The following is a 24,328-nucleotide window of genomic DNA, read 5'->3' on the forward strand; positions in this document are numbered from 1 at the left end:
GCGGGCGGTGCCGCCCCCGCGCTGACCGCGCCCCGCCGGGCCGGGCCGGGCCGGGCCGAGCGGGGCCGCTCCCCGCGCTCCGCTCCCCGCGGTCCCATGGCCACCCTGCGGCGGGACGGCCGGGTGACCGCGCTGCAGCGGCTGGGCTGCGCGGGGCTGGCGGGCGCGCTGAGCTTGAGCCTGACGGCGCCGCTGGAGCTGCTGACGGTGCTGGCGCAGGTGGGCACCTGGCACTGCCGGCGGGGGCTGCGCGAAGCCGGGCGCTGCCTGTGCCGCACCGAGGGCCTGCGGGCCCTCTGGAAGGGGAACCTCACCGCCTGCCTGCGCCTCTGCCCCTACAGCGCGCTCCAGATCGCCGCCTCCCGCCGGTAAGGGGCCGGGGGGGCTCCCGGAGGGTCCGCGCTCGCCCCCGCTGTCCTGTCTGTTGCGAACGCGGGGGGGAGGTGGAGGGTTTAGTCTGATGTCTCTCTGGTTGTGCCCCCTCTCTCCCCAAAGGCACGGACCCTGAATCATAATTTGTTAACAAATTTATTTAGTTTATTCAGCGCGTAGCGATTCCAAGGGCCTGGTGGTATGCCAGCAATTGCTTATAAAGTCTAGGTGTTAGACACCAGCAGTTTCTTACAAAGTCATAGGTGTTCTTTCCAGTGATGAAGGGTCGATAGTCTTAAAACTCTTCTGCTCAGGTTCCTTTAGAAATGAAGTTACAGCACAACCCGCAGATGTGGCTGCAACATCTGTTCTTTGCAACCAGTTTATTTTATTCATTTATACGCTCTCGAGTATTTATGTTGTCTATATCAAAAAAAATAGCGAAATCATGAATCAAATATTTTACCCGGTCGTGCAGCAGTTGTTAAGCAAATTTGATCAGTTTTGACGTTGATATGTGACATTATTTGTTTTAAGATTTTGTTTTCGATAATGCACTGCCATTAAACTAAGGTAAACGCTGGAAGGGCTGCAGCAGGATCAACATGGAGCAGTGCTGACCGAGCTCTGCCGACCGTGCTGTTTCCTAGGATTCCCGTTTTCTGCCAGTATCTCTCAGCCCTTCCAGGGAGTGCCTGACTGTTCGCACGCACCAGCATGTTTTGCCGCTCGGGGGGTTGGGCTTCGTTCTTCTATTTTTTTTTTTTTTGTCACAGTCAGCTGTTCACGGCAGCACATGACATTTCCACCCAGCTGGGCGGTGGGTTATTCGGTTCTTGGGCAGCATCCTGGGCTCACTGGCACTGCCAGTCCGCTGGGTTTGTCACTCATCTGCCCCAGTAGGTCACCCACCCAGTGCTGCCTGTGCCCTTCAGGAGACCACAGATGAAGTGACCCTGAAACTGGGCAGCTTTGTTGTGCCATAATACACACAATGGTCACAGGGGAGGGATAATGGGAGTGGGAAGGCACAAAGAGTGATTTAATCATCACTTAAAATTCCCAGAAAAGGTGGTGTGTTGCACCAGTATAAACCAGTCGATTTTGAGCAAAATAACTAACTAATGTCACTGTTCTTTTAGCTTGAAACAGTGTATTCCCTGTGCAAGGCCATATTTTGTCTCTATTTGCACAGGGTGTTCTGAACGTCAAGTTGAAGCAGGCTATCAGGAAATTAAATAAATACGAAAATAAATACTTATTCCTTGATACATTATTTGGGGATTTTTCAATGTGTTTTCTAGTAGGAGAACAGTGTGTATGAAGGCAAGAAACACAAAAAGAGAAGTGTTAGAGGGCAGCTTAAGTAAAGGGTAATTCCAGTGGCAGGAGGAGTGGGACTGAGCACAGCCAGCACCCTGGGGACAGTGATGTGGGTGGAGCTGGCTGGGCAAGGGCGGGTTGGCTGACTCCACATTCCGTCAGCAATTACTGGGCACGGGCTGTCATTCCGTGGCAGTTTCAAATGTTATCTGGGTAGTACCTAGAGACACCTCACCACCCTCCCCACACATTTGTGCACACACAGGAAAATCAGGCAGTGTGGGTTTAAGGACTGTACAAGACACATGGGAAAAAAGGTTTATGCCCTTTTGCTTCTGCTTGGCTGGGCTTTCTGCCCTGGGCTCTCCCAGGGCTCGGGACAAGTAGGTGCAGGGATCTGTCATCCAGTAAAAAATGCACATTCCTGTGAAAAAACATCAGCCGAGCAAGCAGTGACTTGTAAATATTTGTAAATCATTTTGTTTTGGACATGGTTGCACCATGTGGGTTAAATGTAGATCTGCTGTTTAGGCAGTTTAGTTAATGCTTCCAAAATAGGATAATAAGTTTCTTTACCTCCAGCTAAAACTCTCTTCTTGGATGTTTTTACTTGCTTCTGGCTGCCTCCATAACACTGCTCCCTGATGTAGGAGTGCCCTGCCATAGAAAAGTCCTTCTCTGCAGCACAAATGCATGAGTTGTGTGTAACCTTTAAAACTCTGCTTCAATTTCAAAATTTCAAATTTAGACTTAACCTCCTCTGCATAATAGTGCCTGGACATAAGTCTTCTCTAGAGGCATATCCATGTGGATCCTCCTGTTCTAACACAAGCAACAGAGGAAGGTTCAGTTGTTCTCAGAAGGCCTGTGATGACATTATCTACATATTTCTTACAAGATAACTTTGGTGGGTGTGTTGGATCAGTGTCTCTAACTGATGACTGATGATCAGATAATTTCACGCAGACATGTTTTAAGTCATGGTAATTTTCATCCAGTAGATGAAAATGTAAAAGAGAGATTTTCACCCTGTAGATGGATGCTTGTGTGGTGTTACATAGAGTAAGATCTTGGATGATTTACATATTAAAGTTTCAATTCCTGCTGCTGAAAGGGCCTGTGGGCAGAAGAACAATTGCATCAAGAATTATCTTCCTTAATTTTTCATGTGTTTTCATGTTCACAGTGTCACTAATAGGACTTCTTTTATGTGTTTACTTTAGACTTGTTATACTTTTCGCGGGTGAGTTGGGTCATGTCTCCCACTGGAGAGCCATCATGGCAGGAAGTCTGGCTGGCATGGTTGCAACCATCGTGACATACCCCACTGACGTGATTAAAACACGGCTCATTGTGCAGAACCGACTGGAACCATCTTATGAGGGAATTCTTCATGCTTTTTACAAAATTTATCATCAGGAAGGATTCCGTGCTCTCTACCGTGGTGTTTCACCAGCTATATTAGGTAAAATAATAACAGGGGAAATCACTTCATTGCCTGTGGTTTGTTGCAGCTGTGTAGTGGGTTCACTTGCTCACTTGATTTCAAAAGCAAATAGAAATGTTTTCTTGTAGAAGATGCGTAGATTTACAAGGCACTGCAATACTGATTACCTCTGCTGCAGCTTTATTCTTTCAAATCATGACCATGTGCGTAGCATTTTATGTATCCTCTTTACCTTTTTTTATAGATGATAGTAGAGGATATAGATAGTAGTTGTGCTTGGATGCATGATTTTCACTATTAAACTCTTTAAATATGTACACACAGAGAGTATTCCTAATTGCTGTCTAAGTGTGAGAGTCTCTCCCAAGCAGTTCAGCAAAACCAGTATGAGCAAGCAGTGCATAACTGATGTGAAAGGTTAAGATTAGTTATATTCTGTCTTTACTTAAAATGACATTTTAATTATTTATATACTCTCCATAGCCTCTAAAAATGCCATTTAACTTTGAGTCCACTTTTTCACAACATGACACTATAAAAAATGCATAACAACAACAATAATAAATGTATAATCCCACTATAAAATTGATGAGAGCATGAAACAAGCAAAAGAGACCAGAATTATCCCTCATGAGCTTGACTGAAGACATAACTGTTTACGTATACAAGTGCAAGGGTTGGGTTGGACTGGAAAAGAGCTTGTCAGAAAAAAGGTAACCTGGAGAAAGAACTGACCTGTCATGAGACTAAAGCAGTTAGTTCTGGTAACATGGGAGTTTTAATATGTAAATGTATGTCCCTAACTGCACATCTAGATGCTACAATATGGGTGTTTGGTGGCAAACCAGAGACTAAAGTTCTTCAAAATCTGCGAGAAGAATGCGAGGTGTAAACTGGCAGCAACTCCTCCCAAATTTCTAGGCTATGTAGTGAGCAGCTCTGTTCTCTTAATGTACAGTGTGTTGAGATAAACCTGTCTGGTTTGCTTTCTAGGTGCTGTCCCATTTTCTGCAGGCTCATTCTTTGTTTACATCAGTCTGGACAAAATCTGGCAAGAGCCCATAGTTCGGTTCACTCCTCTTCAGAACTTCATAAATGGCTGTGTAGCAGCTGGTGTGGCCCAGACACTTTCTTTCCCCTTTGAGACTGTCAAGAGGAAGATGCAGGTACAGAGCATTTGTGTTACCAGTACTTTGTTACAGGTGCTTGTTGCAAGAGCTTGGGACAAGACTAGCAACGTGATCGTGAGTGCTGCTTTATTTCTCTTACCAGGAGGCTACATAGATTTTGGGTTTGGTTTTGTTGGGCTTTTTGTTTATTTGGGGTTTTCTTGTTTTTTTGTTGTTTTGGTTTGGTTTTAGTCTGGATATTATTGCTACAAGTGGGTTGTTATACCTTTAACATGGGTTCCAGTACTACCATGGGATATATGTGTGCTCTCAGACTCTGTGTCTGTAGCTTTATTTCTTTTCTTTTTCATAGTAGTTCCATCAGATTCTCAAAGTTCAGAAGTGGCAAACCTTCTGTGAAATACAGGCTGAAAGTTTGCCAGCTGCAGAAATTCAGTCCCCTTGGTGGTAGGCAGGAAGATCCATGTCATTTGCAGAGCCTGTGTGTCTGCCATTTATGCCTCACCTAAGTACTGGCAACCACAACAAACTTCCACAGCAAGTATTAAGTCTGAAGGGTCATAACTGTCCTTGTTTTTATTTCTGACTCCACTGGTTAATGAGGGACTTAGCAGCTGCTGGTTCTGCTGTTTTCCTGGAGCATCAGCAGCATGAGACTTACTGTATCTCGTGATCCTTTCTCCCAAAAGTTTAATAATAATAATATAAAAAAGACCCAAACCCCACAGAACAACCCTACCCCCCAGCTTCCATCTGACATAATTCACTTGATGATACTGACTTTTCATTAGAACTTCATCCAGTAGAGTCACAGTGAATAGTTGTCATTGTCTGGTGGCTCTCTGACTGGGGCACATGAGTTTGGTTTTTCAGCCTGGTTCATGGGACTGCAGATTTATGGGAGGATTCTGTGATCTTATAAAAAACCCAGTCATTTGGTGTGACAGCATTATGTAGGTCCCTCTCCCCTTCATCAAGTTTTAGCCTGGTTGACAAGCCACAAGGTAGCAAAAAGTCAGTGAAACTGTGAATTTCTCTCTCCTGCTCCCCAAGTTCCCCTTTTCAGGGCTTAGATGTCATGTCACAGAAGCCTTCACTGTCTCTCTCCATCTCATAACAAAGGACCTCAGCAGGAGAAGTAATGGCTTTTATTAGACCAGCTCATGTAGTTGTTGTGTCCAGAAGTCAAGTTTTAATCTCAGGCCTTTCATTAGGTATCCTATAAAATGTCTCAGGTGAGAGACATTCTGAGCACGAAAACTTGGTCGTTTTTTCTGGCTGTATAAGTGGGTCTAAGAAAAGCAATTACTCCTCACAAGTATTCTTTTCCTTTATATCCTTCAGCTCACAGCAATACTGCTGCCCTAAAGAATAAAAGAAAAGAAAGGCATTTACTGTGCTGTTTCCCTTTTAAAGTCTTCTGTTGATACAACAGTTACTTGGACATTCAGTTTTTGGAATCAGTTCAAAAGTAGCTTTCAGCTGTGACTGGTGTGAGGTTCTGTGTCAAGCTGTGGCAGGCAAGTGAAGAAGTGGGACAGGCCCATGTTTCATTTTCCTGCCACTAGGCCGTGCTCTTCCACCTAAAGGATGCTTAAGTCATCCGATCAGCACTTCCAGAAATAAGGGAACTGGATTTACTGCCTAAGTATGTAGGAAGTGGAGATGCTAAAAATACTTTGCATGGGGAGAAAAAAGGCTCATCAAGAGAGGGTTTTTTCCCTCATAAGTACATTGCAACAACTGAATAGTTTTTGTCTGAGCTTAGAGAAACACCTCCTGTTTGGTGGTTTATTCTGAAGGCATGGGAGAAGGCAAAGATGTCTCAGGAAAACCAGCTCCCTAGGTGTGAAATTCTGTAATTTGTTTGATACTGGAAATTACTTAAATCGTGGAGGCTTGATCAGAAAAGAGACCTGTTGCAAATCACACCACAATTGACACCAAAAGCTCACTGGAACTCATGCAAGGTCATCCAAGAAGTTTGGTTTTCACAGTTAGCACCAGGGTATGGCCCAGCTTTGCAGGGATCAGCTCTGCTTTGCCGTTACCTCCTGGTCTGTTCAGTTTGTGGGGTGGTGGTCAGAAGAGAGAAATGTCTAGAAAAGATATCATGTGAAGGGATGGACCTAGAAAGGGGGAGAATAAAGAATGGGGGGGAAAAGAGCTCAAGACAGTTCGGAGTTCTGTAGAAAGCAGGGAGGCAGATACTTCTGATCAGTTTTTCTCAGACATCTTATTCTGATCAGCCTCCATTCAGTGATTTACCTTTCTAGCTGATAGAAAGAGGGGATACCAAAGCCTTCAGCTCCCCTGGGCCTGGTGTGTGCTCTGCAGTGAACGAAGGGAAGGGCTGGCTTTGTTTTGGAGCAGTGAACGTGTATGAAGAGCAACCCAGCACACTGAGGAGGTCACTATCAGATTCCTCTTCCCTCCCTTCTGTCCCACTGATCTAACAGATGGAGAGAGTATGTTACAAAAGAAGACTTTTCCAGTGAAGCTGATGGTGATGGGGAACGAGGGAGTTGTAAGGCAGTCTCAGGAGCTTCAAGAAATGATAAACTAGGACACAAGGCAGTCTTCATTGATTCCAGGATGGAGAACAAGCCTGAGACCAGGACATCCAGCTCAGATCTTTACCTGATATGCTAGGCAGTCTTGAACGAGTTAGCTCCATCCAGCTCCTCATCTGGACAATCTGTTTGATTTGTTTGCATAGACTAGCAAATTAATTCTGCTATGGGAGGAAGGATAAGGTGCTATTTTTAATCTCCATTGTAATAATTTTGTTTTATCCTTTCTCATTCTACGTATCTGAATCCTACACTTCTGACATCAGCTGCTTCTGTCACTGACAGCTGTGGGAGTAGGAGCTGACTGTCAGCGAACAATTCTTCCTCTGTGCTGTGGTGATGATATATGATGTCAGATTTGTTCTGTAACCATGGCTCCTTCCCCCTTTGCTGTTAGAATTATCTTTGTTGGGTTTGCTTTTTTTTCTTTACAAAGATGTTGTATTTGTTAAATACATTTTAATGTTTTTCTTATAAGAAATGTTAATTAATGTGAGCGAATCTTACTGAATATGTGAGTCCTCTGTGTTGTGTTTATCCTAATTTTATTCCTTTGTCTTCCTTTTTTCACTTTGCTCCTGATTGGCATGTTAGAGAATTCAGAGGTACTGTATGCATGTTTCAGCATGGAAATATGGCTTTTGTTGTGCTTCTGTAGAAGGGGATTAGTGAAGGAGAGGGTTATTCAAAGGCATGTTCCATATTAAATGTTTTCCTGGTTCACTTTTATGATGTATCTGTTTCTGAACAAAAACGTACTTATCTTTATATCCTGCTGACTGTTGTTCTTGGCTTTCCTTCCTTAACTCACAATATCATTTTCTTTGTTAAATCCAGTTTCTAAGCCACATTCCAGTACTGCACTTTTAACTTGCAGACTGGCATACAAGAACACTTTTTTCTTTTTCATTTTTTTTCCACCTTCAGCAGGAAAATCTCTTCCTTTGAATGAGTCTAAGGGAAGCACTGGTAATATGTTTCCACTCCCCCACATCATCTTTTTGCCTGTGATAACATCCATAAATGCCTGTTGGACTGAGCTGTGGCATTTCAGTAAGGGAAGATGAATTTAGAGCTGTTACAGGCTGTACAGAAGATTATTATTAGGATGGCACCAATCCCAGGCTATGTGTGGAACTGAAAATCTGCAAGCATGCAAATGGTCAATGCAAACCCAGTACCCAAGTTTGGTACTTCCCTCTGTGCTCATGACGTGCAGAGGTGGGCTCAGATACCCCAGGGTGTCACTTCTCAGCCTCCATTCCAAACTGACCTCTGACTTTGGTAGTTTTGTAAGGCAAAATGCACAAAGATGTCCCCAAAGTTTCACAGATATTCTACCAGCTACAGTTACTCCTCACCTGCTCAGATGAACAAACTTTGCATGGTTTTCAGAAGCTCAGCCCTCTCCCCATATATTGATGGTATAATTTGTTTTGATATCTGTGACTAAAACTTGTCTTAAACTCTCCTTCACCAGTAAATGCTACTCAGGTATAGTTTTGCTATAAAACCCTTGTAATACAGAATAAGCATACTGTTAGTACACTGCAGGATTCAGTGGTGCTGACTTTTGCAGATTTTTGGTGCTGACTGCACTGCATCCTCAAGCTGTGAGGACATCTCTGTGGGAAAAGCATTATTCAGTACTGATCTTTCTCTTTTAAAATCCAGGCTTTGACTTCTCTTCACTCCCACAAACAAACAGGCTCAGTGTTCTTGGTTAGTGTAGACTGTTGCCATGTGTCACCCAAGAAGTGGCCTCTTTTCAGTGACAAAAGTGAATCAGTTTGGCCTCAGCTGCCTATAAATCTGCAATGCGTTTTGAGTTTTTTGTTGGTTTTTTTTTTTTAGTTTTTTTGAACATGGGGTGCTCTGCAAGTGTGAAATCTGTTGTAAATGCTATGAGTTCTTAATAACCTGGAGAAAATTAGGAAGTTATTCCCTTTGTGAGGTAGCTAATTTAAAATAAAAGCCTCTCTTTAAAAGTAGTGGTTATTTAAGTGTTTATTTTAAAACAGTCCCCTATGTTCCTTGCATGGTAAAAATCGTTGTAGTTAGAACTGGCTGGGTTATAAACTGAGTTTTGGAAAAGAAAATGATAAATGGTCCTCCTGCCTGCTGAGATGAGGAGACAGTGCTCCTGCTTTGCTTAAACATGAGTAACTTGTAAAGAGTGCTCTGTCTTTGGGCATGGTCTCTGGGCTGGCGTGGCAGCCTTGGGAAGCTCAAAAGCTGTGGTGTCGCTGCTGGTGGTGAGATCTGTGTTCTTGTCAGCTGGGAATATGAAAGTTATTGGAGTCATGACCTGATTTAAAAATAAGAAATCCTTTTTGGGTCATGTGGTTCACACGACATCTCAAAAGCATACGTGCTCTGAGTCTTTGTGCAGGGAGACCCTTTAATAGTGAACGGCATGGGAGCCTTGAAAATTTTGACCACACAGAGTGGCAAGTTCCATTGTGTGGAAGCAAATAAGTAGCAATATTACTACTTCTATTATGATTTCTTGTGTAAGTAAGGCTTATATGGTTGCTAGCTGCCTGTCCTTGTCCTTGCCCCCAATAACTTTTGATCCTACTGTCCAACTTCCAACTGAACTTGACAGAAGAGTGGAGATTTCAGATACATTAACTTCCTTCAAGTGTTGTGAAAATAAGTGCACAGATAGGTGAAATATTCTGGAGTCTAATCTCTAAGGGGAGGCTACAGCGTGAGTTCTTACTTTTCTTACTTCTCCCTATGATCTCTCCTTCTTCTTGCTGCTGGGATTCAGACATCAGCCAGGTCCCCATATCCTGAGTCATTCTTGAACTTGGGACCAGCCTGGCTCCTCTGATTACCAGCAAATAGGTAATAGATGTCAGATTCTGGTTGTGGTAAAATCCATTCCTTCCTTCTCTTTTCCGCTATGTCTAAATGCTTTGAGCTACCAGCATTTTCTATTGTTTTGTTGATGTTGCTATAAAAATATTTTATACCACTTTCTCTGAAGCTGTTGCAAAATAGTGCCCTACTGCTTTGGGAAGTATTTGATCCAGTAAATTGTCAAGACAATGCCTGAAAAAAGATAGAGAGCATAACATGGGCTTTGCTTTCTGTAACAGCCTAGATCAGCTTTTCTGCATCTGAGCAAACCTCAGAGGCATTTCTCTTAAATCCCCAGACTTCCATAGGAGAGAAGACTGTCTGTTAAGTTGAAACACTGAGAAGTATTAGTAAAAAAACTGAATAAGAGAAAAAAATTGTAAATCAAAAATTGGAATTAGGACTGGGCTGATCTAGCAGTGAGGTCTGCCTTGTGACAGCTCATGCTATGAAAATCATCTCTAACCCTGTTCATCCAAGACTCTGTGGTGTGATGATTATGTAATGCTCACCCTGAAGCAGAATACAGCAGTAGCTTACAGCAGTAGCACTGCAACACAGTGGCCTGCTGAAGGAAAGCAGGAAAACACTGCACCCCTTTGAAATGCAGGAAGTCTGAGGGAGGGCAGAATGCAATTCTCTCCAAACGGTTTTCCCAGACGCTGAAGTGGCCACACACTCCCAGTCCTGGATTTGGTAGTGCCAGCTGAGCATGGCTGCCAGCCTCTTACAGCCTCTGCAGCCCTGTGATCAGTGTGGTGTGAGTGAGAGCTCTTTAATCTGCTTTGGGCCAGATCAGATGGGTTAACTCAGCCCACCGTTTTAAACTCAGTAAGCTCACCCAGCTGGCACAGCCTGACACAGGTTGGGTTCACTGCTGTGCACACACAGCTATTATAGCCATCACTTTCAGCCAGGGGACGATAATGTCTCTGGAGGTACAGCTATCACTGTTACCCCAACAGGAGTACTTTTGCATCAGTTATAGAGTTTCGTATTCAGTTGTCTGTGCTTGTGACATGTGACGTGACTAATTATGCAAAATACTCCATAAGGAGGAGCTAAAACTTGATAGACACTTTGCTTTTATATCTGATTTATTTTGATTTGATGTAGGTCCTTACCTCATCCACCAGTGGCCACCAGGCCAGTGGAAATATGTCCTCTAGAAAGCTACAGTCCTGTAAAAAATTAATTTTCTCCTCAATTCCTACACAGGCATTGGAAGGTGCAGGAAGTAGCATCTGTCCACTGTGTGAAGTGTGGGACCAAGTTGGTCTGCCTAAGGTTTTGGACCATTAAATAAACTAGTGCTAACGTGCATGAAAATGGTGCACCCATTTGTAGGGCTTGAACTGAACCATCGTGAGGCATTTGGAAACCACCCAGAGGTGCCCATGAAAGGGGTTTGCACTGCCTTGAGGAAAAAGACTTCTGTATTAAAGACTTCTGCATACCACAGGTGTTAAAAACAGGGAAAGGTTAGGTTCAGTAGTAAAGGAGGGAGTCTGCCACAAGCCATGAAGCCTCAGGGTACAACAGGCTTGGTGATAATGGATTTAAAGTGGTGTCAGACTTTTTTGCTCACTCAGAAAGATGAGACGATTTGGCCCCAGTTCAGGTTACAGAGGACACAGTGTTCCTAGAGCGCGCAGGAAGCTGGAGGTCAGCAGCTGTGCTCTGCTCTGATTGTATCCTGATAGTTGTCATGGTTTACCTTCCTACGTGCCTGAATACCTTTGGGTGGACTTTAGCCAGGGGTAAGTCAGCATTACCAAACCTGACACAGAAAAGACAATGACTGCTAAGTAAGGCTGACCTCCAGGAGGAAGGATTGATTAGCCCAGGAGAATGCTTTTTTACCCAGTATTAATACTTATTTGCATTTTAATTCTTTCTTTTTGGAATGGAATTAAATACTCTTTCAAGCATTCAACCTTCACTTGAGTGAAATTTCTGATGACTGGAGTGGCATTAACTTGAATGAGAACTGCAATCTTTGTCCTTCCTTTCCTTTGAACTACAGCTGCACTTGCCCTTTGCATGTGCCCTTATTAACCCAGACTGCAAAGACTTCTTTTAGCTTCCAGATTAAGAGTGTGAACTCTTGAGCTGTATGTAAAGTGTCTTCCTGTACCTTTTTTTTTTTTTTAATTGATTAGAAGTGTAAGACACCTGAATCTGTTGAAAATACAGAAGTAACAAAGCACTTTTACTCTATCTACCATCAGGGTACCATACTGGTAATGGCAGCTATTCACTGTTACTTGGTCTTTCATACTCTGTGCCAACAAGTACTGCTTACTCAAAAAAGAAATAGTAAATATTTGTACCAACAAAATTTGTGAAGAAGGAAGGGGAGGGAAGTACTTGAATTGAGAGGGAAGTATTTTCAGACAGTTTCTGATACATGTAAATTCAAATAATTGCAAACCAAAATGTCCCAAAAGGCCAGTGAAAAGCTTTTCTCTGCACAGGAGAGGGGCTGGGGGAAGTCATTGAAAGGGTCTGTGAGATTGGTTCCCAAAATGGGATTATGTTGTCCTGGCAGTCACCTCATAATGCAGACAATGGGAGAGACAGTGTCTGAAGAGTCTTCAGGTAACAATTAACTACAACAATTAACCTGAGTTTTGTCATGACACTTCATCGTGATTTAAATATTTTATTTTAAAAAAAAAGTGAGTGCAGGTAGTTAGGACTTTTTTTTTTTTGGTATATGTCTCTCTTGGGTTTAGATTGCCACCGTAGAACAGAGTGCTGACTTTGGAGATGTATTGCAGTGACTTAGTAGACTTGGTGGCCTCTGGATATGAAAATACTGCGTTTGTGAGAGAGCAGATAGAGCCAGTTCTGCATTTGATGTGCTTTAATCAATGCATTGCCCATCAGAGGTAAAGAGATAAGCAACTTAGCTCTGCTGCTACCATGACTAATACCTTGGCACTGTTATCAGCACTGGGAGCTGTATTGTATCTCCAGCCTCCTGCAGTTTGAGACAGCAGTAATGGGGGGAAAGGAAGTCTTTAAAAGTGCTCATAACAAGCAGGTTTCCATGCAGCAGCCCATAGCATCAAGGGGTGTCAAAAGAAAAGAATTCAGGCTGCTCTGAGGTGCGTGAAATGTCTCTGTTGTAAACCTGACCTTTTTGGTATGAGATTAGCTGTTTGATTTGTATGTCATAGTGGGTTTCTGCAAAAGAGGTAGAGAAACTAGTTTGATCTGTTTTGTTCCTTCCATTTCTGGCTCTGTTGCCATGGGGTGGTTGTGAGGATTGCAGTGTGGTGGATGTGCTTAGATGATGAAGAGCCACCCAAAACCCACAGTTAATGTTTTCATTAAAAACAGTGCCAAATGAAATTCCTTGGTAATATTTCTCTTTTATTAATGCATTTGAACTTTGTTCAGCTGTGTTCCAAAATACTGAAGTTTTAACTACACACTGATACAGTTTTTACGTTTCGTTTTGCAGTAGGTGATTCTGAGATTCTGTGGACAACAGTTATTTAAATTCTGTGTGTAGAGTCCTAGAAACATACAGCTCCTGTAAGGCAGAAGGACTGGCAACATATACTTCACAGACTGAAATCTTGAAAACTGCTCTATCTGTGGTGAATGTTGCTATAAATAATTTTTCAGTAAATCTCTTAAGAGGTCAGTGTCTGTGGGCAGATTGGGAACCTGGATGTTTGACTTACCTGTTCCTTTTTAATTGTCTTCTAGCAGTGTTTACTCTGTGCAGGATCTTACTGAAACCTGCGCTGTGCTTGTTGCTAGTTTTGGTGGAGTACTGTAATCAAAACCTTTGATATGTGGCTTTACAGTGTATACAGTAATGAAGGAGATTAAGTCAAGCTCATGCAGTTAATTCTGGCAGGCCATGCCCTGCCCACTATAAAGGGACTGAAAAAGGAAGGGAATTGCATGTTAACAGCATTCCTGCCTTCCTGAAGCATTTCAGAAACTTGTCCCTCTTCACTTCTTTAACTTTCTTTACCAAAAAAACTCGTGGAACCCGACTGACATTCTAGAAAGCAGAACAGGCTTTTGAATCCAGCTCTCCTATGACTGCTGTTGCATTTTTAGGAATACTTACATAATTTGAGTGTTCTTCTAAGCATTGCTGCTGCTAATATCACCATTCTTAGTGGACTTGGTTGCTAAAGTCTCAGATCCAGCATTCAGCATCTTCTGCAGTACAGACATGAAAGTCTTTGTGCAGGAGGTGTTTCTTTTTCCATAAGAAGTATTTCACGTGCAATTCAATCATGCACAAAAAAAAAAAAAAAAAAAAAAAGAGAAAAAAATGGTGATGTGTGGATTTTTATTTTTTTTTGTAGACAAAGAAGACTATGCTGTTAGTTTGTGGGGTGATCAGGGATTTTTTTGTCAGCTTATCACTCTTAGCAGTAAACTTCCCAGTAATGCAAGGGAATGCAGCAACATTTAAACTATTTGATTAGCAATTTTTCTTATACACCTAGAGCATGAGTTTTGATCTGTTTGCATTTCCAGCATCTCAGTTGCCAAGTACTTGAAATGCTATAGCTGAGGCATCTAGAAAATGTCATCACCACTTGTACATTTATGAAAGGCTTGCCATAGGCTTAGCAGCTCTGAGAAGCTGTAGATTAGTCTGGCCAAGGAGGGAAAATTTGCTGTACTATATGGTGTTTCAGATCAATGTGGGGATAATGACACCCATCAATGAGTCCACTGTACAAGTCCCATTTCTATCAAACTTCTGCCTTATGATGATCAGTTTGCACCTGTGAATCATCAACCTGTGTCCTGGGGTCCCCACACACCCCTGACTGAGAAGTGACATTTGCCTTGTGTTTGAGTGAAACCCTGATTTGCCAATGCAAAATAAACCCATGGCTGCATGTGCACAGATGGATGAGGAGGGGATTTTTGAAGGTCAGGTTATCCTGTCTGTGCTAACGCAGTAGGAGATTAATGAAGAAAGGATTTAGCTGTTAAAAATGACCAACTACACTTCTTCCATGTGAACAGACACGGTCTGTACTGCAGCTGGAAATGTAGCTGCAGCCCAGCAGGATGCTCCCAAGCTGACTTTTACCAGTCTGTATGAACTGAACATGTTGATACAGAGCGTGGGCACCAGCTGCTACTCTGCAGCCCTTGGTGGGCTCGTACTGCCTGGGCTGAAATCTCTGTCCTTCCGTTGCTGCTGCTGCTGCTGAGCCCATAGTACAGTTCACCCTTCTCATTACAGTGCAGACACAGCCTAGGCAGCCAGAGGTGAGTCAGCTGGTTCCATCAGATACAGGAAGGCGGTGTGGCATCAGGGACCAGCCCCAGGTTTCCCTCTCATAGGTGCTCCACTGCCAGGGATGTGAAATACCTCTCCCCAGACCTGAGCAGCTGGCAGACGTGGGTCTGATGGGATATGTGGCTCTGGTTAGGATGGTTTGTCTTCACAAGGGTGAGAATTATTTCATGTAGTGACATGACACAAAAGGAAGTGCTATGTGAAATTACTGTTCTCTTTCATACCTATCAGAGAGTGAATTGCCTCCCTTTTTATTTTATATTTTAATGGAAAATAGCTGATTCTTTCGGGAAGAATCCAGATCAGTCTGTTGAAACCTGGCATTGAGTGTTCCTTATGTACCAGAATAGAGAAAATAATTAATTACTTTGGTTTTCCTCTGCTTGTTCTAAATCCCCCTGGGTGTCTCTTGGCAGGCCCAGAGTCCTTGGCTTCCCCACTATGGAGGAGTTGATGTCCATTTTACTGGCATGGCTGACTGTTTCCGGCAAACTGTGAAGAACAAAGGTGTGCTTGGACTTTGGAATGGACTCACACCCAGTCTGCTCAAGGTAAGGTTTTACTTGCATCCCAATCCAATACTATCCTAAATTAGTCAAGACACTTTTGGACAGTTGGGGTTATAAAGTTTGTGGCATTCCTCTGTACTTAGTAGGCAGTACTTATAGACAGCTGATCTGTGACAGAACAGGTTAGAAACCAGCCTTGGAACTTGTTTGTATTGTATTTCTCCAAATGTAAGGTTGGCTTCTAGATGTCATTACTTTCAAGCTCATTTGAATGTTCTTAGCCAAGGGAGTGCTGCTAACACACAAGGTAGGAAATGGATGGGGGATTGCAAGTGATCCACTTAGGACAGCTAAACAAGTTCTCCTCCTCAGCTGAGCTCCAGTAATTTGACATGTTGTACTGAGCTGTAAAGAAAATTGTGTTTGTATAAGCCACTTCCCCAGAAGTCCAAAGCAGCACTTTCAGCCAGTTATTTAATACATGTGTATTGGTTACTACAGCCCTTGCTGAGTTGAAAGCATGAAATAAAGCACAGTAACTTAAACAGAAGGTAATTTAGTGTACATAAATACGTTTTATAGCGCTGTGATGAGGATTACCTACATGGAGTAATACAGGTCAGCTAATGAGTGCTAATTGAGTGACAATGTGATTGATTGTGATGGGCTGCCTGTGCCTGCCCTACCTTGGCTGGTACAAAGCCACACAGCACCAGAGCTGCTGGTTCTGCATGGGAAAAAGAAGGAAATTGTTCAGTCGCTCTGCTGTGTGTAGAATAAATTCCACATTTCCTACCAGGATATGCTCAGGGGCTTAGGTATTTGACAAGTTGTAATAATCTATAGTCTAGCATAGACCTTGTTCCTCATGATATTGTTATAATTAGTTATGTACCAGTAATAAACTCCTACTTTTAACATGCTGCAGGTGCCAGCCTAGTTTGAGGTGAGACTCTGGTTTTATATAAATAAGGACAGGTCTATTAGCAGATCAGATTTGAAGTCCTACAAGTTTCCTTTTTAAAAAACATCTAAGATATGAATGCTACTAATGAGTCTAATATTGCTTTTTTTATTATTATTTTATCAGATTGTCCCATACTTTGGTGTTATGTTTAGCACCTTTGAATTCTGCAAGCGGGTCTGTCTGTACAGAAATGGTTATATTGAATCTCCTTTAAATTACAAGCTGACTCCTGGTGTGGACCAGAGCTTACAGCCACAAGAACTGAGAGAATTAAAGCGCTACCGAAGGGAAAATTTTGAGCCAAGGAAATCGGCTCTTGAAAACTGACTTCAGAGTGTCCACTGCAGATACACCAACTACCTTTCTTAAGGAACTTTGCAAGAAAGACATACTGAGCTACAGGTACTGGCGTTTCAGCAGATTGCATGGTTTTAGTACTGAGACACCTGTGACAGGAAAGAATAAACCTTGTATTTCATTTGCTGAATGGATATAAACAATATAAATAGCAACCACATACTGAAGAGGAGACTTGCAACCAGTTTGAAAACTCTCTACTGTTGGAACTTGAAATGGCATTATTTTAGGTGTTTTTTAATACTGAATAGCCACTTGAGGTTAAACCAGTTGCAGAAAGGCAAGAGATCAGAGATGAGGTTATAAATTGTATCTTCAAAGCCATTAAGAAAATCACATTTTTTCTTTTAAGCAATCTGAGATACCAAGTCAGCCAAACATGATAAAACAAACTAGAATCCATGCAACATGCAAGAATTTCTACTGAAGTCTCCAGGTTTTTTAGTGATACTGTGTGGACATGGCATTCTGCCAAGCCAGAATTAGTCTCAGTTCAGTTACACTCCCAAATCCACACCTCGGTTTTTGAGATTTACTCAAGAATAATAATTGTGTGTGAAACTCCAGCACAAAGATGAAAACATGCTGCTGCAACTATGCTTTTGCTAAGAAAGAACTGTAACTGCAAAATGGACTGCAACACACTGGAATGACAGTCTTGCAAACTTAAGTGCATACTAGGAAATCTTCCTCCCTTTCTTGTGTGTTGCTACTGCACCTATGTGAATTATTTCAGTTTGAAAAATAGTTTTCCTGATGTTCTCTAACTGAAATATTTCCTGAAAAATGCAGTTCTTAGGTGTGTTAGATATTTCAGAGCCACGAGCCTTGTCATGTTGTTTTGGTATTCTTAAAGCTCTATTTTTATATTAGACCACTTTTTAGTTCCACTGCACAGACCTAGGCCTGCTGTGCTGCCCGGAATGTGCCAGCAGGATAGCACCGTGCACACCACCTGTGATTGCTCCACTTTAACTGCTGTGATCCAGGAGCTGCAGACAGATCCTGTGTGTAGGAGCCTCTCTGCAAGACCACGAGGTTACTGCCAGTGCCAATGCAATTGATGGGAATCTGACCAATCTCGGGAGGTTTTGGACAATAAAAGATCATCTGAGGACCTGTGATATTGCTCCAGTTCCTTTGTAGAAGTTCAGCTGTGGAACAGCCCCATCCCAGTGCCTTCTGATAGAAAACCCAAACGCTGTGTCCCCGTGGGAAGGTGGCTGTGCCCCCTGCAGTGTGTCCCGCAGGCTCGGGCTGGGGCAGGGTGGGAATCAAGGCATCTTGAGAAAGTGTGTGCACATCAGCTCTGCTCCAGCCCAAGCTGCAGCAGCCTGGGCTCAGCACAGGGTTTGCTGCTGCTCTACACAGCTCCTTGTGGGCATTTTTGCACTGTTTATAACCCCTGATGGGTGGAAATAAGTAAATCTCAGAAACTGCTTGGTTAGGACAAGTCACAGCGGGATGAGGCATTGGCAGATCCATACAGGAACAGTCTGTGACCATGGAGAGAAACTTGCAGAAAGATTTGGGATAACTGTAAGGCCTGCCCTGCACCTAAAACTCATTGTTGATGTGTCCTAAGCTGAGGATGGTAGAGAGCAGATCTGGTGGCTCATGCATCACACTGAGGCTGTAAGTGCTTTGGCTCTAATCAAGCTGTCTAGTGAACATATTTCTCTGTGCCTCAGTTTCCCCATCAACACAGTGCAGGTAATAATGCTGGGACTTAGTGGAGATGTATGAATAAGATGTGACTTGTAAGTGTTTTGGGAAGGAATGGATTTCTTACCTCGTCCAAGCATACCTGTATGTTTTTTACTAATACTGTATTTCTAAATAGATTTAAAGATTGAACGATGGGTGCATATGAATGTCTGATCAGCTCTTCAAACCTCATAAGAGTCAAGTGAGTCAAAAAGTTACCTCTAACTTGTTTCTGATGTGCTAATACCACCTTTCTATTGTAATGCACTCCTACGACCTATAAATCACTTACTAACCTTTTACCAACCAAGCCTCTCCTTTGTAATCACATCTGTGCATGATAAACACCCCAAAAGGCAGCACTAATATTTGAGACAGCTCCAAAAGAAAGTGCTTCAGCAGTGGATCACTCACATGTGAAATGGTGTGTGATCATGAACAACCAGTGAATAGCAAGGCTGAACTCTTGGGTAGGTGAAGTGTCACTCGAGTGATGCAGCGGTGCGATGGAGGTGGTGGGTGGTACCTGGTGGGGGGTGTGTCTGAGCGCTCCAGCTGAGCTCAGCAGTGATTGACGGAGGGAATCCATACACTACTTGGAGCTCGGTGACTCCTGGAGCATCATGTGTGCAGGGGGGACAGTATCCTGAGAGGTCTCTGAGCGAATGTCTCGGCTGAGGTTCAGGGAGTCGGGGCAGTCGGATGTGGGCCAGTTCATGGCTAGGATGGGGATGAGCCGTGTGGCCGGGCCGGGGCCATATATAGATATAACCCTGTCCGCCCGCGGTGCCGGTGGGGTGCCACATCCCGGTCCCCCTCCGATCGCGGTCCCCCCATCCTGGGGTGCCCCGTCCCGGTCCCGCCCCGATCCCAGTCCCCCCATCCCGGTCCCACCCCGATCCTGGTCCGCCCCGATCCCAGTCCCCCCATCCCGGTCCCCCCCCCGATCCCGCTCCCCCCCGATCCCGGTTCCCCCCGATCCCGGTTCCCCCCCATCCCGCTCCCCCCGCCCGTTGCCGCGGCGGCCCCGCCCCCTCCCGCAGCCAACGGGCGAGCGGGGCGCGCGCCCCGCCCACGCGCGCGCCACCGCCCCTATATAAGCGGCCATTGCGGCGCCCCCCCCCTCAGCGCCGCCTCCCGCCTCCCTCGCCCGGCATCGCCTCCCGCTCCCGCCGCTCCCGCCATGACCGATGCGGCCGTGTCCTTCGCCAAGGATTTCCTCGCCGGCGGGGTGGCGGCCGCCATCTCCAAGACCGCCGTCGCGCCCATCGAGAGGGTCAAGCTGCTGCTGCAGGTGAGCGTTGGGGGCCGCCGCAAGGTCGCCGCAAGGAGAGGGGGGGCGGCGGCGGGCCGGGGGATCGCGGGGTGGCGGCTCTGACGGCGGCGTGTGGGCTCCCCGCAGGTGCAACACGCCAGCAAGCAGATCTCGGCCGACAAGCACTACAAGGGCATCATCGACTGCGTGGTGCGCATCCCGCGGGAGCAGGGCGTCCTCTCCTTCTGGCGCGGCAACCTGGCCAATGTGATCCGGTACTTCCCCACCCAGGCCCTCAACTTCGCCTTCAAGGATAAGTACAAGCAGATCTTCCTGGGCGGCGTGGACAAGCGAACCCAGTTCTGGCGGTACTTCGCCGGTAACCTGGCGTCCGGAGGTGCCGCCGGCGCGACCTCCCTCTGCTTCGTGTACCCCCTTGACTTTGCCCGAACCCGCCTGGCAGCGGATGTGGGTAAAGCCGGGGCCGACCGGGAGTTCAGCGGGCTCGGTGACTGCCTGGTCAAAATCTTCCGCTCGGATGGCCTCAGGGGCCTGTACCAGGGCTTCAGTGTCTCTGTCCAGGGCATTATCATCTACAGAGCTGCCTACTTTGGCATCTACGACACCGCCAAGGGTAGGTTGACCAAAATGGCACTGAAAGGGAGACGCTGTTCTGCAGCAGGCCTGCAGTGCGTTTCAGCAGCGCTGGTGGCTCACCTGCCGCGCTCATCAAAGCCTCTCTCCTGCAGGCATGCTCCCAGACCCAAAGAACACCCACATCGTTGTCAGCTGGATGATTGCTCAGACCGTCACTGCTGTCGCCGGTTTGGTCTCCTACCCCTTTGACACGGTTCGTCGTCGCATGATGATGCAGTCTGGCCGTAAAGGAGGTAAGTTTCCCCTTCATTGTATAAGAAATATAGGGCATCCCTGAATCAACAGTTGGTGTTGGAGCTGAGGTGAGGGTGGCTTAGCTTTCACCAGCTCGTGTAGATATCCTCGTGTCCTGTAAGAAGGGTGTGGGAGGGACTGCAGAAGCAGGTGACAGGCAGGGGCATGGGTGGGTTGGCCTGCACAGCACACCTATAAAGGGGCTTGCACAAACCCCTTTATCTGCCAGTAGGGAGGAACAGCAGAACTTCCCCAAGGATGTTACAAACTAGTGTCTCTGGGGGCAAGAACAGACAACCCTCATAGCAGGCACAGCCTGGCTACCTGTGCAATAGCTTTTAGGTCTGGAAGTGTTGGTGTCAAAGCAAACAGTTGCTGCCTTCTGCTCAAACCAGTCCTTCCAGTGTCTCCCAGGGGTAAGGCGGCAGCAGCATATCTGCTGGGCAGTCTTATCCTCCAGTGCACTGATACTGGAGAAAGTCAGTCAAGAAATGGGGGGATGCACTTGAGTTTATAAAGCTGGCAGATACGTCAGGCCATTTCTGACCCGGATATTGGGGGTCCAGTTGCTAAAGCTGTCTGTCTTCTGCAGCTGACATAATGTACACTGGCACTCTTGACTGCTGGCGGAAGATTGCCCGGGATGAGGGCTCCAAGGCGTTTTTCAAAGGTGCATGGTCGAATGTACTCCGAGGAATGGGTGGTGCTTTTGTCTTAGTCTTGTATGATGAAATCAAGAAGTACACATAAGTTGTTCCCTGTTGTGAACTGGCATGTTGTTCTGTGTAGTCTATGACAGTTCATGGACTTGTTTGAAAACCATCTAGTTACTAAACAGTGACGGCTGATGTTTATACAGGTTGGCATGGGGCAGGGGCGACAGCCTGCTCTGTCTTTATTCCCCTTGGTGGGACTCATGATGGTTTCTATTTCAGTCACTCCTGCTTAAAGAGTACAAAGAAATAAAAATCCGAAACCAATATTCCTCATCTCATGTTTGTTCTTGCAGCAGCTGCAGCACGAGGGGGGTGGGGGTCTCGGTGGCTGTAGAGAAGGAGGAGGATGAACCATCTGCATCCTGCAAGCCTTGCTACCTGCGAAGTACAGCAGGTAAACACAGCGCAGGCTGCAGAGGAAGCTCTTTGCTCCCCAGAGGGAGGTCAGTGGTGTGGCTGAAATGAGGACTGGCAGCTCTGAAGCACTCACCCAGCTGATCTCCCTGAGACACCGGTAACCAGAGATGATGCACTGTGTGCCACAGTCCTGCCTCTGGCCTGTCTACCCCTAAAGCTGCTGAAACCTGGTTTTGAAAGTGCCAAGTGCCTAAAGCCATCTGCAAAGCACAACACTCCCTATGGCACTGAATGCCTGAGAGGCTGGAGAAATGCTGTCTGGAGGAGCAGAGGTGGCCTCATGTTCTCTGGCTTAGAAACTGAGCTGCCTGCTTGGATATGTTAAAAACCCAACCAGAGAACACAAGTGCAGGTGATTGCTGCTGCTCTGTAGAGCCCCTGGCTAGCCTTGCCCTCACAGGAGGTGGTGTGCTATGGGGATGGAACAGCTGAACTGAGACAGCTTCTGTGCCAGCTCTGCTTAGCAGGCAGGGAGCTGTATCTCCAGGCTCATCCCTTACCCCTGGAAGTTAAGCTTCCAAATTCCAGAGGAAGGGGAAAATTCCTTTATGGTGCCAGGGCAGTTTGCAGAAAACACTGCAAGGCTGAGTAATGTGGGTGACTTGGCCTTTACACACATACCTCTGTGGGTCTGTGAGCCACCCCAGAGAAATTACCTGGTTTCTACTAGGGGATGTGGAGTGGTGAGGGGATGCTCTCCTGGTCTTCTGCCCTTCAGATCAGTGAGGCTCGTCGCTTCCCCCATGCCTTGGCTTTTTTCTGGCTGTCCAAGCCTGCTCAAAGCAGTTGATCTCAATCACTGAAACTAATCTTAACTACTGCCCAAGGCAGCTAAGCAAGACCTTTGTATTGCTTAGGGTGAGAGTTGTTTTTCTTGCTGAGATCTAAGGGCAACCAGGCGTGAGAGCGGAGCACCATCCTGCTGCAGGTGTTGGCTTGCCAGGGTCCCTATAAATGGGCATGTGCATTCCTGATGGGAGGTGGTGTTGAGCCAACAGCCTTTGCTGATGTTTTTCAGCTGGCCCTGGGCTGCTGCAATGTGAGATCCCCCCACTGTCTTCTGGGGAAACAAAACAAGCTGAAAGTTGCCCTGTGAGATGTGGAGCAATGCCATGAGCTGGGCGGTGCTGAGGGTGCAGGCAGCAGCCTGCCAGGGGGCTCTGCCATGGGGCAGCTTTACCAGGGAGCCCTCTCCTGCTGCAGAAGTGCAGCTAATTAATTGAGGGCTCTTGGCTGTTATTGCCTCCTGCTGCTAAGCTCTCCTGGATTTCAAGGGCTGTTCTTATGCTGCTGGTTGCTGAGCATGGGGCATCCCTTCCTGTCCTTTCCTCCACAGGGGATGTGTGGCTGGGCCGTTAGCACAAGGAGGTAAGTGCATCATTTCTTCCTGCACATGGTGGTGGGTGACCAAGGTGCTGAGCTGGGCTGTTGTGCCTGGCTGCAAAGGAGCTGAGCTGGGGGACCCCTAAATCCTTAGACCTACAGCATTGTGCACTGGGCTTGGGGTGCAGGACTGGCACTGAGTGAAATGGGTTGTAGCTACCCACAATAGTTAATGCCCTGGGGACTTGGGAAACAAGCTTGTGTTTCACAGCTTTTTTTTTTAGCTCTGGCACTTGGGAGATGCACGACAGAGCCTACAATGGGTTTTACCTACAATCCAATGCCAGGGAGCACAGGCTGGCAGCCCTTATGGCACTGGGCCCCTGGGGCTTTAACTTCCCCCTCCTGGCAGTTCCCTGGGAGCAGCTTTTCTGGGGAAGCAGACTGGGGGGTTCAGCTGCTACTGGTGCCTGCCACAGGAGCACACTACACAGAGATTAAGGGCTTTCTTCTTGCAGGGAAACTGAGGCAAAGAAAAGGGACTGGAGCCATCCAGTGGCAAGGCAACAGAGTGCAGTCCCTCCAACACAGCATTTTGGCCACTAGGCTGGGCTGCCCCGAGGACAGCATGGACAGGGTGGATTTTCCTTTTAACTGTGATTCTCCTGTGGGAGGGCTGAACATCTCGTATGTCATGATTTCCTCCACAGGAGCCGTGTCCTGGTGTATCAGCCCCTTTGCTGGCGGGGACAGGTGGGCAAACACCTTCTAACACCACTTTTATCTCGGCCCCTCGCCCAGCAGCTGTAAATCCCAGGCTTAGGAGGTGTTGACAGAGCATGGCTGTGCATGGGATCATATGAAACACTTGTCAGTGGCTGGGGCAGGTGGTGAGTGGTGCTGGATAGTTGGGATGGCTCAGTGTGTACCAGTCTGCCCTGGCTGTGCTGGCTGTGCTGCCTGGTGTGTGCTGAGTCGTGCAGTGGAGAACATCCCACCCCAAGGACTTACCTTGTAAAAGACCAGCGGAGTGCCAGCTCAACCACTCCACTGTGGGTCACTCCAAGCTGTGTCTGTGGGAGTCACAGGGAGCTGCTGGAGAGGTTGCAGTTTTGGGAGCAATGAGCACTCAGGAGCTGCCAAGACCCACACCAAGACCAGCAGCATCAGAGAGGTT

General features: G+C 46.0%; 2 protein-coding genes across 6 annotated transcripts; both read left to right on the forward strand.

The window, feature by feature from the left end:
- The first annotated feature begins 23 nt into the window (after positions 1 to 23).
- Positions 24 to 18,851, forward strand: SLC25A43 (solute carrier family 25 member 43). Of its 3 annotated transcripts, none has more exons than XR_003527967.1 (6): positions 24 to 368; positions 2,919 to 3,160; positions 4,136 to 4,308; positions 15,426 to 15,560; positions 16,609 to 16,887; positions 18,686 to 18,851. XR_003527967.1 is itself a non-coding variant. In XM_027645331.1 (5 exons), the coding sequence occupies exons 1-5, from the start codon at positions 97 to 99 to the stop codon at positions 16,810 to 16,812; spliced, it is 1,026 nt and encodes a 341-aa protein (XP_027501132.1). In that variant the 5' UTR covers positions 24 to 96; the 3' UTR covers positions 16,813 to 17,966. The 3 variants fall into 3 exon arrangements, 1 of the variants encoding a protein (XP_027501132.1); XR_003527966.1 differs by lacking the exon at positions 18,686 to 18,851 and adding an exon at positions 17,728 to 17,966; XM_027645331.1 differs by lacking the exon at positions 18,686 to 18,851 and having other exon boundaries at positions 16,609 to 17,966.
- SLC25A5 (solute carrier family 25 member 5) lies at positions 16,773 to 21,677 on the forward strand. Of its 3 annotated transcripts, none has more exons than XM_027645335.1 (6): positions 16,773 to 16,887; positions 18,686 to 18,751; positions 19,678 to 19,843; positions 19,952 to 20,438; positions 20,554 to 20,694; positions 21,288 to 21,677. In XM_027645335.1, exons 2-6 carry the CDS (start codon positions 18,702 to 18,704, stop codon positions 21,443 to 21,445), a joined length of 1,002 nt encoding a protein of 333 aa, XP_027501136.1. In that variant the 5' UTR covers positions 16,773 to 16,887; positions 18,686 to 18,701; the 3' UTR covers positions 21,446 to 21,677. The 3 variants fall into 3 exon arrangements, with proteins under 3 accessions (XP_027501136.1, XP_027501135.1, XP_027501133.1); XM_027645334.1 differs by lacking the exon at positions 16,773 to 16,887 and adding an exon at positions 17,411 to 17,512; XM_027645332.1 differs by lacking the exon at positions 16,773 to 16,887 and adding an exon at positions 18,338 to 18,555.
- The last annotated feature ends 2,651 nt before the right edge of the window (positions 21,678 to 24,328 follow it).

Source organism: Corapipo altera, unplaced genomic scaffold (assembly GCF_003945725.1).
Source record: "Corapipo altera isolate COAL_440 unplaced genomic scaffold, ASM394572v1 65, whole genome shotgun sequence".
Taxonomy (NCBI): Eukaryota; Metazoa; Chordata; class Aves; order Passeriformes; family Pipridae; genus Corapipo; species Corapipo altera.

Bases quoted from the DNA above. Each gene is read 5' to 3' on its own strand.
- SLC25A43 (XM_027645331.1), top strand. From the start codon at position 97: ATGGCCACCCTGCGGCGGGACGGCCGGGTGACCGCGCTGCAGCGGCTG. The intron at 3,161-4,135 runs GTAAAATAATAA...TTTGCTTTCTAG, and splicing joins TGTTTCACCAGCTATATTAG to GTGCTGTCCCATTTTCTGCA. The intron at 15,561-16,608 runs GTAAGGTTTTAC...TTATTTTATCAG, and splicing joins TCACACCCAGTCTGCTCAAG to ATTGTCCCATACTTTGGTGT.
- SLC25A5 (XM_027645335.1), top strand. From the start codon at position 18,702: ATGGGTGCATATGAATGTCTGATCAGCTCTTCAAACCTCATAAGAGTC. The intron at 19,844-19,951 runs GTGAGCGTTGGG...GGCTCCCCGCAG, and splicing joins GGGTCAAGCTGCTGCTGCAG to GTGCAACACGCCAGCAAGCA. The intron at 20,695-21,287 runs GTAAGTTTCCCC...TGTCTTCTGCAG, and splicing joins GCAGTCTGGCCGTAAAGGAG to CTGACATAATGTACACTGGC.